This window comes from Platalea leucorodia (assembly GCF_965183815.1).
Source record: "Platalea leucorodia genome assembly, chromosome: 5".
Classification (NCBI taxonomy): Eukaryota; Metazoa; Chordata; class Aves; order Pelecaniformes; family Threskiornithidae; genus Platalea; species Platalea leucorodia.
This window is the reverse complement of record NC_138827.1, coordinates 23,956,422-23,974,623: the sequence shown is the minus strand read 5'-3', so window position 1 is coordinate 23,974,623 and position 18,202 is coordinate 23,956,422. Positions and strand designations below refer to the sequence as shown.

General features: G+C 38.6%; 1 protein-coding gene across 1 annotated transcript in view; it reads left to right on the top strand.

Moving 5' to 3' along the window:
• The window catches only part of PATJ (PATJ crumbs cell polarity complex component), a 159,897-nt gene that overhangs the window by 119,042 nt on the left and 22,653 nt on the right, over window positions 1-18,202 (top strand). The window contains exons 32-35 of the mRNA XM_082314335.1: window positions 2,222-2,314; window positions 6,895-6,966; window positions 7,505-7,622; window positions 8,224-8,357. Coding sequence (XP_082170461.1) covers window positions 2,222-2,314; window positions 6,895-6,966; window positions 7,505-7,622; window positions 8,224-8,357 — 417 coding nt within the window. The remainder of the gene's footprint in view (window positions 1-2,221; window positions 2,315-6,894; window positions 6,967-7,504; window positions 7,623-8,223; window positions 8,358-18,202) is intronic.

Here is an 18,202-nt window from a genome sequence, read left to right as displayed (position 1 = left end):
GCTTTTCGTTCTCTCCTCCATAAAAGCAGCATGTCCCAGGTGCAGCTGGTGGATTGGAAATTACTCTACAATTTACAGAGACCAAGTTCATTTTATTTTTGTTGACTCTTCAATACCTGCATTTGTTCCCAGCTTTGTTTAATATTTATGTCTTCAGGATGAACCACAAAGCTTTGTTTAGGCACATTCTGTGCGTGGTCAAATGACTGTAATTAGACTCTACCAGCATGTGGAAACTAAAGCGCTCAGCCTCATGTGCGATGTTTGCCTTTAGAGGTAGATGCTCGTGGATTGAGTTTCATGCATTAATGGCAAGCTCTTACTATTTACGTTGTGTCTGTTTTATAAGTAAATGCAGGTTTTTACTTTTAGTTAGTATATTTTTATTATATAAAATGTAACCAAAAGCTACTGTTGTATAGAAATTTACATTGCTTTCCTTTGTCAGCTGTTCCTGTCTTTAAATAAAGCAAAACAAAACTGACTGTGCATTAGATCTTGAAACTATATCTTCAAATACCTTTGAAATACCAAATAAATATTTAACATTGTGTGTTAAATACGCTGTACATGAAACTTGTCTGATCACATTAAATAGCCTGGCTAGTGTAACAGAATATCAGGGTGCCATAGTTACCATGTACTATTGTGTTAATTCTTCATCTTATCTCTTTATCTTCATTAAGATATTTTAATATGGAAACTGATAAACAGTAAATATGCCTTAGAACAGGGTCTTGCCTCCTTGCATGGGACTGCAGGACAGGATAAGACTACGTTGTGGTGTAATACTGTGAGCAAGCCACCAGAAGCAAAGTATAGTAAATATTAATCACTGTGAAATATCTGTTTTTAAAAAGTTTCATTCATCAGAAAGCCACAGAATGAGATATTTTGTTGCAATACTGAACAGAGTGAGCCTTTGTACAAATGTACAGGTACTTTACCTGCTCAAGTGGCAGTCGAGACATTTGCATAATTCTCATTGTGCACTTAAATGTAAAATGTCTAATGAAAATTCAGAAATAATTTTACTTCTAGGACTGAAGGTCTTGAAATTCGATTTGTTGCACACAGTCCGTTTTGCTTTGCAAGAGAGAACAGCTCCAAATTTGGATCAAAGGCTTAAGTGTATTGAAACTATTTTAAAATACAGAAAATCAAAATAATAGATCAAAAATCTTTTCAGATTCAGGACCTGGTTGGTTTACAAAAGGGAAGGAGAATTAACACATTAAATTTTACATTTAACCAAGTTAGTGATTAACCTAAACTTTAAATTCTAACTTAACGTTTTTCCTGAAAAGATGCCATTTCCTATCTATCTTAACTTTAATTGTCTGTGTGGGAAGGAAGTAGTTTTTTCTTGCAAGCATAAGCTTCTTAAATATATGCTAGTTATTATCTAGAGAAAATACCAGAAAATCCTGCTCAGACAAGCTTTTCTGCTTAGTATGGTGCTATTTTATGTTTCAAGGGCCATTTTTGTGGGGAATCCTCTATAGAAAGGTAAAAACTTCATGCAGGAGAAAGTTCCGGAGCACATGTTTGTGAAAATACTTATGTCTTTTGGGCCATTCCCTTCATTTGCTGCTTCTCCAGTAGTTATCAGTGAATGTCGTTTGCAGTAGTCTCATAGTAATGCAGAACTACCTGAATCCTGAGGCTGTTTGCACTTCAAGTTGAGGATTGTGTTCCAGTGCTGACTTAAGCCTGCTGAGCTTGGTGGCCGTGTGCTCTAACCAGAAGAGCTTTGGCTTTACCGATCCCTCCAGGGTGGAGCACTCAGTCCTGCTGCTATTGACCTGTTCAGATTGTATGAAGGAAACTGGGCTTCCTTTAACATGCTGAGCGTGTGTGAGACTCTCCCTCCTAACAGAAGTCTGGAGAAGGCTTCTTAATACAAACTCAACAGTTTTCACAGTTGATAGGCATTAGTCTGGCCTTGGAAGTTGACCCAGATCTGCACCTAAGTACTAGTACTGGACTACCTCGGGGTACTTCGGGCCAGCCAAGTGGAGACCAAAGTCTGTCTTTCAAAACTTGTATCACTTATTTGTCTCCTGAAGTTAGGATGCTTTAATTGTGGATCTTTTTACTTTTCCATGCTGCTACTTGTTTAGAAAAACAAAAGAAAAGGTAAAATTGTCTATTTTTTTTCTTTAGCTATTATGAGGAATCATAGCTCTGTTTAAAAACTGTTATCAATCCTTTCTACCAGGATCATGGTGGCACTGAACCTGCAAGCAGCGAAGAAGACCCAAGTTTGGAAGTTGTCATGAAAAACTTGACTGATGAGGAATCCAAAAAAGCTGTAAGTGACTTAAAATGATATTTAATGATGATTAGAGCTTAGAAAATGGAAGCTCATTGGTTTGATTTGTTTTCTGTCTGCCTTTGTGTTGGAGTATTGCAACACACTTTTGCCAAATAATATCCAGTACGTGTAAGAGCAGAATCAAGCTCTTAGCTTTACATACATAGACTGTTTTCATGAACTAAGCAGTTGGTATAATTTGTTAAAATATTGAGATAAGAGTTTTTATGTAGCATTTTGGCCCTCTCCTGAGTTCTTTCTCAGTGAGGGGATTGAGTTTCCTCTCTTGCCATCCATGTGTGACAAACTTCAGGAAAAAGCGTGGTCTGTAAATCATATTCTTATTTATATTCATAGCTTCATAAATTCTAAGGCCAAATGTCTATTATCATAATCTAGTCTTGCCTCTTGAATAACATAGCTATAGAGTTACTCACAGTAATTTCTACATCAAGCCCATAACTTCTGGTTTAATGCAGTACTGTCAGTGTGCACTGTAATAAATACTGAACTTCTCATTGATACAGATGGAGTTTTTTGTTGTTTAATGTGTCAGGATTGTGCATTATCAGAAATCTGAAAGTCCTTCAGGGTGCAGCTCTAATCTCTTTTTTTTGGACTCTGTTAAAAGTTTAAAATGGAAAACTACTAAACATGCTGAAGAGTGACTAACCTAGAGTACCTAAAATTTGCTGAGACAGTCTTTTTGTCCAACAGCCTACTCCTTTTTCAAGGAGTTCATTGGCTGAGACTTACTGTGCATGCACAGTTTGTGTGTGCTGGGCTCAACTAAGGAAAGCTGACATTTCTGGATTTTTTTTTCGTAGAGGTCTTCTTCCTGCTCCATCATGTCTTTTGCAAAGACTGTCCTGGTTTTTGCAAATATGAGTTGAATATACATAATGTTCTATAGCTAGTAAGTATTTAATTAACCAGTCTCCGAACTCCAAGAGTTAGGAAGTGTTATGTGCCATTCAAGCATCAGAATTAACCACCCATGTAAAATGGATTGGTTTGTGTTCCTAATGAATTACAGAAAAGTTGGATTATTTGTATTTGGTAGCCTTGTGCGGAATCCTCCTTTGATGTCCTGGAGTATAAATGAATCAGAGTTTTATTGTATGTATTTACAGGTGTAATTCACCTGGTTTTATTGCTGTTCTTGCTCAACTTGGCAAGAAACTTTTGAGGGATTATAAGGTAATACGAAAAATTGCTCAAAGACTGAAGTGGATAAAAATATATAAAATGTATTGTAGAAAAATGAACTCTTGGTGTAGGATATTGTGCTGTGCAGCTTTTTGAAAGGTATTAGAGGAGCGTGAATTTAATGAGGGAAAAAAAATTTGCAGCAAACCAAGATAGGCGTGGAGGGAACGTGCTGCTGGAACAACAGGGAACCCTGAATATATTGGCAGCTTCTTTTCAAACTTGAAGCAAGAAAGAAGGGAACTGTGGAGCCAAAGGGTAGAAGTTACAGTATTTTAGACTGAAAAGTAAAAAAAAAAAAAAAAAAAAAAAAAAAAAAGATAAAGTGTTGGTGGTTGAGAGTTGTCCAGAACAGGGCAATGGCGGAAATGTAAGAGAAGACAAAGGCATGGATTTGTTGAGAGCCTGTAGGTGAGGAGAACATCAGTATAGTACTTTCTCTTTCCCACTGTCCATACCAAGTTATCTCATCTTTCCACTTAAATTGTTCATGTAACAGCAACTGGCTGCTACAATTTACTTTTTATCTTTGGAATTCAAAACACTTTATCCAGCAGGCCAGTATCCCCACTGTGGGACATAGGGCAAGTGACCTGTCTCGGGTCAGTGGTGAGACCAGGAGGCAGTGAGTGTGTCACTCCTCCGGCTGCTGCGTAGCCCTGCCTTCATTCAGTGGATTCATTCAGCTTAGAGGTGGCTCACTGATTTTTCCATTAGATAAATAGACACTGAAAAGTTACGGGCTAGGAGGTGGATTTAGAAAAGTATTCTAATGCCTATAGATCCAACTGCTAATTCCATAATGCCTTCAGTTGGGCCACCCCTTGGTTTAGAGGGATAAATGGATGAAAAATAGTGGCGAAAGCCAGTTTCATAATTTCAGAGTTTTCTTTCAATCAGGATTTTAAAACTACATGGCAAATATTTCTAAGTGTATCTTATTTTTGTAAATGCTGATGGTTGTGATCCCCTTCTGACCAGAAGAAAATGGGTTTGTAGTCATACTGGCATTAAGACTTCGACACTGCAGTGCAGCACAAGACAGCCCATTATTTTGAGGAAAAGAGATTTCTCTTGCAGTCTTTTAGTGACTGTTGAGGCAAAAGAAAACAGTGCCTTGTTTTTCATAGCATGATGGTTGCTACTAAAGCCTAATACTATTTCACCATTGTTATTGAATTTCTCAGTCATATGTCAGGAGAAATCAGGAATGTAAAAGTCAACAAGTAAGATCAAGTTCACTGAGTAAATAAAAAGTATGTGCTTATCAGCAGAGATCTTCCACAAGTATGTGCAGCTCAAAGCATGGGCAGTATGTCTCATAAAGTGACAGCTGTCATAAAAAAATAATTCAAAAATTTGCATCATCCTCTATTCATTTGTTGCTGATAAATTTGTCAGTCTCTTGCAAAATACTTTTTGTTGTCACTTCATCACTTTAAAAAGTATAAAGTTATATAATAGACATCATTGTAGACTTGGATGATAAGGGGGAGGGGGAAGAAAACAACTTTATTTCTGAACTGGAGCCAGTGGAAGTGTTAGGCAAAGTCTGCATGCTTATTAGATGAGGTTTGAGGTGGCCTGATAGAAGGTCATGGTTTTCTGAGGACTGTAGCTATCTTGCTTTCCATAAGGTGTCATTGGAAAAGAATTGATATATGGGGCTTTGAGATGTGCTCAAAACTCTTAACTTTACAAAGGTCAAAATGGCTTGAGCAGTTGTTGTGTGTGCTCTGAAGCACCTTCCGTCATTGGTGTCCTGGCAGAGCGTGTACGTAATTCAGTGTCCTGTAGGTGGGATAATTAAACTGATGTTTGGAATGTGAGAATGGGTTCATTTTCCTTAAAACATTTGAACTTGGAACAATAATCTGTCTTCACCATAAACAAAGAACATGTCCTTGAAACACTGACAAAGAGGAGGGGCTTTGTAAAAATGCTTTTGGATGCATTTGAGGGAGTTGAATTAGATTAAACCAGTCGGGTCTCAGGCTTATGACAAATGCTGATTGTACAATTCAGTGCCTGAGGGGCTGGAAATCTTTTTATTTTGTTCAGGAACCTCTAGCATAGTCTGAGTTAAAAGGAGACGATTAGAGAGATTTAAAGGTGATGCTTGGTGCTTACTTGATGTGCAAGATGAAGTTTCAGATTTTAGTCACATATCAGAATGAAAATGGGAAGTATGAAATAATTTTTCATTGCTCATTAAAACAATCTCTCATAAAATGACAAAGCAGTCTTCCCATTTCTCCCCTGACACCTCTGATAATACAATGAGATCACCACTTTATCTTTTTTCTTGTTATCCATTTGGATAATAGTTACAGTTGTATGGTTACAGCAAGCCTGGAGAAAAATGCAGGGGGAAAAAAAAAAGCCTGTGGGGCTTGGCATGATTTAACGTAATAAAGCTCCAGGAAACAAGGCCAGTATTTTCAAGCTTGGCTACCTAAAATTTGATTTACGTTTTTTTTTTTTTTAATGTATGAATTGTCATCTTAATTAGAAATTCTTTTGAGATGCAGAATATCTCTGTTGTCTTTTAAAGTTGGCACTGAGCTTTTCTGAAAACTAGGTTGTTTATCAGTTTTTTTTTAACATGGGGTAAGATAACTAACTAATACTGTGATCAGATCAAAGTGGCCTAAGTTTGGCTAAGAGCTTACAAGGGGAGGACACTGTAACTGTCTGGGAGCAGCTGTAGAAGTAGGAGAGTAAAAATATTTTTTAGTGTATTGCAAGGATATGGAAAGAAATTAGGATACAAGTGGAGCCTGTGATTGAAGTGCCATTGTTTGAGATATTTATAATGAGGCTGGATGATGCATTTTAAGCAGTTACTTTATTTAAGTGCTGGCAGCATGCTCAGTGCTGCTGAGGACTACCGAAAAAGGGAGGGGGAAGGAGAGAACGGATGACTTTGAACCCCTTTCTGCTGTAGGCACCAAAGGGTCTCAGCTACCTGTATGCTAGAGGTTCGGCACACAAATACCTGCACGTTTCCACACAGCATGGGAATTACTGTCCTGTTGCCCCAGAGGATGCACTTCCTTCTTTAGAGCTTCTTATTGCTCAGGAACAACATAGACAATGCATGATAATCTCCTCCCAAAAAGCCCTTCCCTTACATTGTATGCTTTCAAACCTATTAAGTGTGGTTTTAGTAATTCCTGATACTCCCTGTATTCATACTATTTTTTCCACTTCTACGTTCTGGGCTTCAGCTTTGTGTTGCGCTACAAGTGTACTTGTATGACAAAATATCAGTTTGCCTAGAATCATCATTGTGAGTTTTGGAGGATGTTTTATTTAAGCTAATGTGACATTTTCAATACGCCTCACTTTTTTTTTTTACTTTTTAGGATGTGAAATGTAAAGCTGGCAAACCAGTGCTGGTGGATCAGCAGGAAGTGGAGGAGCAGCTCCCAGAAAATGTGTGTGTGATTATGTTAACCGATAAGGGTGGGGTTTCAGGGGGCTTGATCTAGTTGAAGACTGAGTGAGACATAAAAATCATTTTCTTGGGGGGAAAACTTAAAAAATTACTTGCTTCTCTTTAATTATGTGGAAATAGTCGCAGAGGCTAATGTCAAGGATGTTCTTTGCTGTTTAAAAGTAAAAAACAAACAAACAAACAAAAAAACCCCACAACCCATGTTATTTGGGTTGAGAAAGGTGAAGTGTCGTCCCTACTTCCTACATGAGCAAACCCATGTTATTTGGGTTGAGAAAGGTGAAGTGTCGTCCCTACTTCCTACATGAGCATTTCTGGAAGCACAGTTGTCCAGTCATCCTGATTTTCCATTTATTTATGAAGAGAATCTTTTCAGTTCATCTATGTGTATTGCTTGTTTCCCTTCTATTGACTCAGTGGATTTAATAAAGTACGATAATCAACAACTAATGATGATGTCCACATAACATGCCTTTCTGTGATTGATCTCTTTTGCTTCTGCTTTACTTTGCTTTTAGGTCCTCAACCAGATCAAACAATCCAAAACTTCAGCAAAAGTACCAGTCAACTTACAGGAGATACCCCTGGTGCCAGCACCTACTTATCTTTCTCCAGAGGCAGAAGTCACCAGCCGTAGTATGAACCAGTTATTTTTTCCACCAATATAGTGTATATTTAGTACTCTAACCCAGGATGGATTTTTCTTTTCTTTCCCAGATAACTTTTGTAGAGATTTTTTTCTTTGAATATCGAATGACCTATTTTAAGTTATTTTATAAAGTGTTTGCATTTTCCTCTCATTTTATAATTTTTGAGAGCTTGAAGATGTCTTCGCTTGTTTTTCTTAACTTTTACATACAAAGGCATTGTTCCTTCTTTTAATTAAAATAAAAACAGAAGGAAAGGAAATCTAGGACATCCTCTCCACTCCACAGTGCTGGGACATGGCCTTATCTGTCCTGAATGGAATAATACACCTTCCCATCATGATCTGAATTGTATAAGTTATAATTGAATTTAATGGCCTCCTAGACATTTGCTCTGAACTCCCAGAGCTCTGGAGTTGTTCTGATTTAAAGACTTCAGAAGTGACTCAGAGTAGTAGTTCGATTTAGATTTGTAAAGGCGAAGAGCAAAATACAAGAGCTTAATTAGTTGCTCTCGTACAATTCCTTTGATGGTTTTCATTTTCTCATTGAATAGTATGACTTATTTCTTTACCTTTTCATGTTCTTAGGCATCGTTCCACCTCCATTGCCTGTGGATCCAGCAACGTGTCCTATAGTTCCAGGGCAGGAGATGACTATAGAGATATCTAAGGGTCGGTCAGGCCTAGGACTCAGTATCGTCGGGGGTAAAGACACTCCACTGGTGAGTTTCTGTTAAGTTAATATTTACTGTCTCTGTTAAAGAATAGGAGATAAAGACAAAGAAAATGTGGAAACTAATGATGCCATTAATCTGTAATTGCTCTAATGAATTGTTCACTACAGGGAGGAGAAACCAGCAACTACAATTTCCAATAACAAATTGATAATTTTGCCTTGTATCAGATCAGTTGTTTTCTGTTCCTGTTTAAATTGAAAGGTTTGTGTTTCAGTAGTGCTTTCTGCTATGGTTAGAGTTTGCAAATATGTATTCTTTTTTAACCATTGTGAATTAAGAGTTTCAAGCAGGTAAGTTACCAGAATGGTTGGACTAGAAATGAATGTCACAGAGGTAGAGCTACTTCAGCAAGGTTAACACCTCTGTCTTGAGAGCATGAATGCTCAGTAGCTGTTTAAACAAACTGTAATTTATCTCCCTGCCAGCAAAAGCCCTTGCTGAACAGAAGTAAACCGAAGGTAATCTTTTATTGTTTTCTATGTCTTTTTGCTTAATCTTGCTCTTGGCTATGCTGTTTTAAAAAAAAAAAAAAAAACTATCTTCAGCTAAATTAAAAGGTATCAGTTCAAGTGTAAACTCAGCAAGTTAGTTCTGCTAAACCCTTCTCTGCCTCTGCTGTTGCTGTTTCCACTCCACTTTTCATTTAAGAGATGCTATGTTACAGTATAACAGAATGTCAGGTTGGTTTTTTTAAATGTGAAATTCAGGTCTCTCAGTAAACAAGTCTGCTGCAGAGGTGTCTTTACTGGGTTCTCCTGAATAACCTGCTGCAGAGACACTTAAAGCAATAGAGCTGCTCTGTTACATGTGGTTGTTGCTGAAAATATCATGGCGGTACCTCATTAAGCAATTAAGTGCTGTGAGTGTCAGCAGCTACAGACAGTTGCAATGTAGTAATCCTTCTCCAGACCAAGAAAAAAGAAGGAAAAAAACCCGAGGAAGCTGAAAAGAAAAATAAAGTTTTGTTTTGCAAAGTGTAGGCTGTATCTTCTACCGTATTAAAGCTGAAATTGGAAAAGGTTCAGCTTTAATTTACCCAAGTCCCATTTACCCAAGTCTCCGATTACGTAGAGTTTGGATGAATTGCTCTGTTTCACATGGAGATAGATCTGAATTATGTTGAAGGCTTTAATCAGCCTATATGGTTTTCACTCTGTCCAGCCATGCGCTGTTTTGTACCCAGTCCCTTTTTTGTCAAGCTCCTCAGTGTTGAGTAAATTCAAATAAGAAGTTCAACGTTAGTCATCTCTCTGCTTTTTCATTTTACTGGAATTTGGAAATAATACATGGCAGTCTGTCAGACGCAATCTGGTACATGTCTTTCATGAGATTTTAATATAAATAAATGAAAATTATAAATATCTGCTTTACAGAGCAGATGAGAAAAATGCAAAGGATTTTATTCTTTGAGTAAATGGTTTTGGTTTAGTATTATACTTTCATTAGTTTATTCATTAAAGTGTCCTCCTAGGAATTTATTTTAAAAATCTATGCACTTGATTGCAGTAACTGTAATTCATGAAGGGAAGGAGTTCTGACTTCCTACATTTCTGATCCTCACATTGCAGGACTTATCAAAATGAGTCCCTGTTTCTTTTCATGTTTCTGAGTCTGCTCATTCAAAGGCAAGCAATGTTGTTTCATAGGAAACAAGTTGCTTTTGTGAAACTACACTCTAATCTGATCGTTTACCACGTGCAGAGACCCTCTCTGGGATTCTTCATAACTTGCTTATCCAAAATGGTGCATGCAAACCCTTCTTCTCAAAGCAGGTAGCCAGGGTTGTGTCTTCAGCTGGTAGGGTTATCAGCCCTCTGCCTACTTCATACTACTGATCTCCCCCAAATGATTTTGATGCCTGCCTTTTTTGCCATGAAGGCAAAAAAACCTTTTGTTAAAGAGTTGAAATGAAGTTCACATAACAAAATGAGGAGGGGTAAAAGAAAATACTACTCAGGACTGTAAGAAAGTTTCTGTCTTTCTGGGTTTTGTGGACTAGAGAGGAAATATAACAAAATTAGGTACATGGAGCTGAGTGATGTATCTTGTCTTGCTTTCCATCATTTGTTTCTAACTTGGGGATATAGATGGACATCTTTTGTATTTTAAAAAAGGCAAAATAAATTGACTTAGAGCTTCACTGGTTGTGTATGTGTTATGCTTATGTGCCATAGAAGTTCATCGCTTCTGAAGGTCTCGTGTGGCAGAAATTGTGTATCCAAGACCCACTGTTTTCTGCAGTGCAGCAAAATTAAAATGAAGCTATAATTGGCTTCAGCAGTTCGAGTTTGTTTTTTTCGCTTTTTTTGAAACGGGAATTGTCAGATCAAAGTTGGAAAGAATGGGAATAGCACCATTTGTAGACATCTCTGCAGGCATGAAATAGGGATGCTGTTTTTTGTACTCTTGTAGTTCAGATGGCGCACACAGACAAGAGAGGTGAGATGCCCTGACAGGACCATGGAAATGTGTTCCACTGGGGACAAGAAAAGGCATGGCAGAATAGGGTTGAATCAGCGGAAGCAGTGCCTGCATGTGTCACAAACAGCTGCAAAGACTTTTTCCTTTACCTTTTTGTCCTCTGAGAAAACAAGACATTCTTCCTCCATTTTGTACTGGGGTGTCTTTATTTCGTACCTGCGCAGGTGTGTAAGTGCCTACAAAATGATGAAGGATATCAACCCCAGTTCCTAGGATCTTAGAAGTAATTTATTGGTATGGGGAACAGAGGGAAGCTGTGTCTTGATAGAATTTGTCCAATCTAAGGGGGCTATGGCAAGAGTATAAGGACCTTATCTATGTGGTATTAAAATGCATTTGATCTAAAAATGTTTAACTGAGTGCTAGTAGTCAACGCTGGTGCACAACAGCAGCTCATGTGTGACAGGAAAAGCTCACTTCAGAATATTTTGGATCTTTCTTAAACACATAATATACAGTCCCAGCTTTTGGAATAATAAATCTGGCAGCCTGCTAAAGGGTCTCAGTGCTTCAAAATGAAATATGGAGTGCAACTTTTAAGTCATAACCTTAGGAATCTCATCAGAAATCACCAAGTAGAGACATGAAAAATACAGCCTGTGAGCAGGGAGGTTAATTTGTTCAGGAGGTTGGAAAGTGATGTCTTAACCCCTGTGAAATGTTTTTTGTTGAGAAGATGACCATCCCATTAAACTTGCAAAACCTTTCAAATTGCATGTATTATAAGCAAGGACTGTGGCTGTGTGCTTAAGGGAGCAGGAGAGAATCAGCTGGAAAGATGTGCTTGTACAAAAGGCACGGGGAAAGAAGGATTGTCCTTGAGAGTTGTCTTCATGTCGTTCATCTTTAGACTGCTGTAGCCCTTAAGCAGTCCTATTTCATTTTATTCTAAGGGTTGCTTTTTATTTTTATGTTTTTCTTCACTGTCTTTCATTTCACCTTTCCATGTACCCTTGAGAGAACACAACACATGGCCTCTGCTTTAAAGCAATTAAACTGTGGAGTGGAGCTGGCTGAGGTACAGGGCTTTCAATTTGTGAGATTTTTTTTTTTGGTTGTAGTCCAATCAAACTTCTAAAAGTAACCTCAGAGTGGGAATTTAAAAAAAAAAAAAAAATAGAAGTGTTTTCAGAAACATCCCAAAACGAGGTTTGAGGCTCTAACTCTGCTCCCCAGGACACCATCCTGCCCTCTTGTCCCCCCGGTTGCCGAATTGCATATAAATGCTTGTCAGCTCCACCACTGCTAATAGCAGCCATAAACCTGACAGGGGTGTCATTGTCACTCAGCAGCTGCTGGTGCTCCCAGGGCTCCTGAACCGCTCCAGCCACGGGACGCCCGGGATTCATGAATGCGGCAGACCTGTTTGGGCAACGCCTGTGGTGCAGCTCTGAGAGCCGCAGGCGCTGCAAACACCAGCGCACTGGGCAGGATGCTCGTGCTTCGGCTGCCAGCTCCAAGCCTGGACAAGCTGCGACTCTTAGTTAGATGTGGAGTTCAACTTTCAGACTTGGGCGTTCATGGCGGCAAGCCAGCGTTGTCGTGGCCAGCTGGCCCAAGGCTGCCAGGCTGGGACCGTGCAGGTCTGGGACAAATAACTGGCCCTGCAGGATACAGGACTAGCAGCACTGGATAGTCCAGTTGTTCACCATGGATTTAGGAAACATTCCTCAGTTATTCTGCTTTTGATTCATTGCATTCTGCATAAGTTGTTTCAAGGCAAATAATTTAGCTTCAAGTAAAGGGTTTTTTCCTCTGAAACTATTTTGCCAGAAAGTTTCTATGAGGTTTTTTTAAATGGTCTGAGAACAGGGCATCAAGGAATTGTTTAAAAAAAGGTGTCCTGGTACTCCTTCAGATGGCATGTGGGGTTAAATCATCCAAACCCCATTATCACCCCAGAGTGGGTGAATGCTGCAATGTCTTGTCCAGTTAGCAACTTGCAATGAGCCATTTTCTGTAAAACAGGATTGTCAATTTATAGGGATTTTATTCTTGTCAGTACATGGAAAAAGCATCGCTCTAAGATACAAACATTTTCCTAGTAGGTGGGAGCACTGTTTTGCTTCCAGCTGAATAATTTAGTAATGGTTGAGTTGATTACTCATAGTTATTGACTCTGTATTTGCTGCCTGGGTGATTAAGACGCGTAGACATGCCGGAGGGGATTCAGCAGTTTCAAGGCTGGTGGAGGCTGGTACAGGGACATTCCCCCCAGGCACAGTTAGAAAACCCTGGGAGAGGAGGAGAGGGCAGAGGCTCAGCTGGGTCTTGAAATCACAGTTAAGTACTGAAGAGGCACCTACGGTATAAAAGAAAAAAAAGATTGCAGGAGCAGTAACCTAGGGGCTTTTTGGAGGTGGAGTAGCTAAGAGGCAGTCATTATCTGAACCTTACATAGAAAGAAAGTAAAGAAGCGTACTTTATCCTGTGTCTTTTTTATTGAAAATGACAACAAACATCTTATGCAGAATTTTTGCACTGGGTTGTCTACTTTGAATTTGGTAAATAAACTTCTTTTCTTTTTTTTTTTTTTTTTTTTTACATTTGCTTTCAGCTGGCTTTAATAAAAAACATTTCTAAGGCAATTAACAAACTTTAAGGTACTCCATCTGTAAAATAAAGTGATCCACAAAGCCAGGAGACTGGAACACTTCAGCAATGCTCCAAAAAGTAACAGAATATGCCTGTGCTCAGCTAACACTAGTTGGTGTGAGAGCTGGTAATGCCAGATTTGGAGAGGAAAAAGCTTTTCTAATCATCTCGGTTAGCCCAGAAGGCTTTCTGGCTTGCCGCAGAGCAGGGGGAGCTTCGTGATGGTGGGGATGCAGTTTGACAGAAGAATATTTAGATTCATTCTGTCAGTCCAGGTGAGTCATACCTTGCATAAACCCCATCTGTTAAGGAAGGGCAAGGGAATAATCAAGAAAACTGTGACTTTAAATTGCAGCTGTTCAAGACCCGATGTTTGCCCCTGGAGCTGTGAGGGCTAATTACCCTGCTAGGATCTCCACGCTGCCAAGAGCAGGCTGTTACTAATACCGAAGCCAAGTCGGATATCTCTGTTTTGTGCTATGCTGCAGTCAGCAGTGGGGACCTGCCTAAACATGGGGACTGATGTGACTTCTGTGTTACTAAACAAACAGGTTCTCCCTTGGTTGAGCTTTCTTCCCTCCCTCCCACCTCAGTTTTATTTAGATTCAGGCAAAAATAACTTCATCAGTTATAGACAGCCGAGGTCTGAGCGACTTCGTAGACAGTCATCAAGTGCAGCTAAGACTGAATCTGTTTTAGTGGAATATGCTTACCTTGTAACTACAAATGAAAAGCAAGATACTGGCCTCGGGAGGGTTTCAGCAATATATTGGCTATAGATACTGTTGCTGTTAAGTCTATCGCACAATGAATGGAACAATAGAATGAAAAATGGTAATAGAAGTCCTAAGTTTTTAATCATGGCTTGGGTATTGTAGAGGAAAAGTTTGAGGTTGGGAGAGAAAAAAATGCAATCACTTCTTAACCATCACCCACATTTATAAAACAGAAGGCAATTTAATGACACAGTGGTAAATGCAGTTAGCCTGAAATTGTGCGGAATTGCTTTGACTCTTAGTTGGACAATGTTAAAATGAAGTTGGTGGATTCGTCATAATTCCAGAAGGATGTTAGCTTACAACAGCATGAAAAAAACAAACTGCTTTGTATATGAGTTATCGCAAATGGGAATTAGAGTAGCAAGTTTTGCAAATCATGTATTTGATGGATCTTTGGCAAGGGTTTAGCTGACTGTACAGCTAGCTTGCGTAGCCGTGCCTTGCTTGAAGAAGTTGGTGTCTTCCAGGAGTGTAAATCAACCATAAAATTTAAGCTAACAATATACAAAAGCAGTAGGACATGTCAGAATGGACTTCAGGAGTATCTTGCTTGCTGCTGGTTGAAACCACTGGCTTTTGGCTTCCTGTGTCAGATGCATTCAGGATCTCATGCATTCTTTATAACCTGTGTTATGCACTGTACACTGTAAATTTTCATTTTTTTTTTTTGTTTAATACAATAATGAGAGTGAGAGAGTTAACATTTTAATATGTAGTTCTGTGTTTTATTATTCCCTCTAAAATGAGCATGTATACTTTTTGAAAAACTTTGGTTTGCTTTGGCATGTGATTCATAGAAACATAGCTCTTTCTATCATTCTGACTTAAGTCATATATTTTTACACTAAACATCTTATTACCTTAGTTTTATTATTTCAGAATCAAAGGAGAGCTTGCAAATGTCTATGACTGCAGACCGAAGGAATGTTAATGAATAGTGCCATTGAATTTTCAGGTTTTAGCTTTTCTGATCTTAGAGAATATAACTGTAAGCAAAAATATTATGCAAGCTGAATAAAATTTAAATAAATAAGGTCCAGATGTAACTATAGGGGCCTATAAAATGTAATACAAATATTATCCACTTCCTTAAAATAAATCTGTATTTTAGTATGAAAAATTATATTCATATTGATGTTGTGGATTAATCTTTTTTATGAAAGTTGGCAAGTGAACACCATCTCTTGCAAGGGCTTGTTCTTAAATGGGAAACAGACCTTTTGTTTTGACCTTGAGTAGAGAAGTTTTTCAGTATCATGCAATGTAAAGTATTTTTACATTAACACAGTAATACATTTTTACATTATATAGCCTGTTTTATTACAGTAGTGTTTGGCTTAGGATTTTGCGTGCCTGTTAATGGTTTGTGAATGCTAGCAGTTGCAAAATATTTGAGTGTTAGAAGGCGGTATATGCAGCACGATGCATTAGATAAATCCCTTTAAGAAGTCAAGTGATTTGCTTGGAGTTGACCTTCAGCTTTTGTTGCTGAACCGTTATCTTTTAGATTCCATTTAGATCTGCGAATGGAAGATCATAGATCATAACATAACTGTTGTAATTTCCTCTGCCTACAAATAACCAGCAGCTGGATTTATTTTAACTACTGACAGATTCTTATATGGGGCTAATTCTTCAGCGAAACACACTGTGCAACTAGTTGATTTCTACTTTATCTGTGAACCAGCCTGTAAAAATGAAATGACAATTTTACTATTCTGGACAAAGTATTATAAAAGTTGAAAAGGAAATAACTAGTGATATTGTACTTGCCTTGGAAAAGAGATAAATTTGTAATCCTGCAGTCAGCAAAAACCCTTGTAGCTTTATTATCTTTAATAAATGCTAATTTAGTATAACATTTGTAGCTATGTAGGAAATTTGTTGGAAATGTGTAATATTAGCTCAGGAAAACACAACTTGTCAACTAAATCAGAAAACATCTTTTCCTGAGTGTTGTTTTGTATGTAGCTTACTTTTTTGCTTCCTCAGGAAAGTACTCTAATCCAGGCAGAAAGCTTCATTTCTTACACCAAATACATATTTATGGTTAGTGGTAAGATTCGTTCACCTAACTACAGACCAAACTGAGATACAGGCATGTAAAATTCATGTAATTCCAACAGTTTGTCCTGCCTGCTTTCTAGCACTGCCCAACCACGTAGGTTCCCAAAAATCTGGTGTCTCTGTTTTGACCTGGACTTTCAGCATCATTGTCTGTGTGTGCTCAGAAGTGTCTGTCTGGGAGACAGGTACCTTTTCCCCATATAATGCTTCCTTAGTCCGGGACAAATGGCTGGTGATGCTCTGGTGGTAGAGATAGCCTTGTAGCTAGAGGACAGAGCTATGGATCTGGTTTCTACTCTCAGGACTGTTTCATGGAATTTTTTTTTGTCTAATGATTACCACCTTAAAATGCACATCGTGGAAAATGTGGTCTGGGATTTTCAAACAACTCATTTCTAACTGAGTATCTTACCCGGTGTTATTCTGTTCTGATGATTATTGCAGTCCTCAATGTGTAGTGGTTCACCTTACTTTTTGAAGTGCCTTTGATCCTATCAAAATAATGGCTGGGTCTTGTAGACAGTACATAGTACAGCAAAGATAAACCAAAGTTAATGTTAGCTCAGTTAAAGAAATAGCTTGTTGTGAATGATCTGCAGTAGGTAAGGACTGTTCAGTACTACGCAAGAAGCATCTTTACCAAAATTCAGACCTTTTTCCTTGTCAAATCCAGCCAACACCAGGTATGTGGGGATTTCTCTGCTCCAGTTCTTTTGAAATCTCCCCTCTTGCATACTGTTCCACCTTTTATCACATGATACAAGTTAATCAAAATAGCCATGATATTAATCAATCAATTAATGTTTGATTTATTGAACATTAATAATTAAACATTATCAATTAATCATCAAACTTAATGTTTGAGCCTCCTTCATGTCTTGTCCTTTTACTCTCTCACCCTCTACTCCCAGCATTTGCAAATAACAGTCTGGGGGGTGATTTTCAGTGGCAAAGGGCACCTGCATTGAAAGCTGCTGCTTGTCCTTCTGAAGAACAGCTGCATAGAAGAAAAGAAATGCTAGAGAGACTGGCTCAGAAGCTATAAACTTGCAGAAAACGTGTGAGCAGTCCAAGCCTAAGGCCAGACAGCTTGTGAGACTTTCTCACCACTGTTTATGGTCCTGCAGGCTTTTAAGGTTTGCTTGGTCAGTGATTTTCCTGAATAGGAAGCTGACTTTACCACCTTTCTCCCAAAGGCTCAATCAAGACGGTGCTATGTGGTCATTGCCTGGGGTCTCTGCCATACCAGTTCTTGACATTTAAGATACAAAGATTAAGCTGTCACTCTTACTGAATTTAATTCTTAATGTTAGCATTTCTATTTGTGCTCTCTGCTGATGGGTGAGTGTGATATTGTTCCCCTACCAGGTCTCTGAAGTTATAAATCAAGCAGAAAAAAAAATCCACAGCTTGGGGGGGAGTTGAGATCCGATTCCCCGAGAGTTCAGGGCTATTCTCCTTCCTCAGATAGAAGGCGATGCAATGTAGATCATGCTATGCACATTTTACAAGCTCTATTTTCCATAAGTGGATTCTCAGATTGGGTGCTAATTTCTGTAAGGTTGTCTTGCCCTCACTGTTCGGTAGTCATTCGCTCTGCGCCAATGTTGTTGTTCAAGGTGTTGACCAAGAGGCTCCATGAACTCTTCTACTTGTCTGCCTTTTCTTCCACAGCCAAAATCTTGTTTCGTCAGAGTCAGTGTGGGAGTTGTCACTGATGTGCCTTCCCTTTGCTCAAGAAGTCAGTGCAATCACAGTGGTATTCTGCTGGTAAAGCAAGAGTGAGAGGTGTAGCTGTCCCACAGCTCAGATCTGACCCTTACAAAATAACCACCTAGTATACTGCGTGGCAGGTTTGGTAAGCATTACCGCTTGTTAACAGATTTGGTGCACATCATATATGAACCA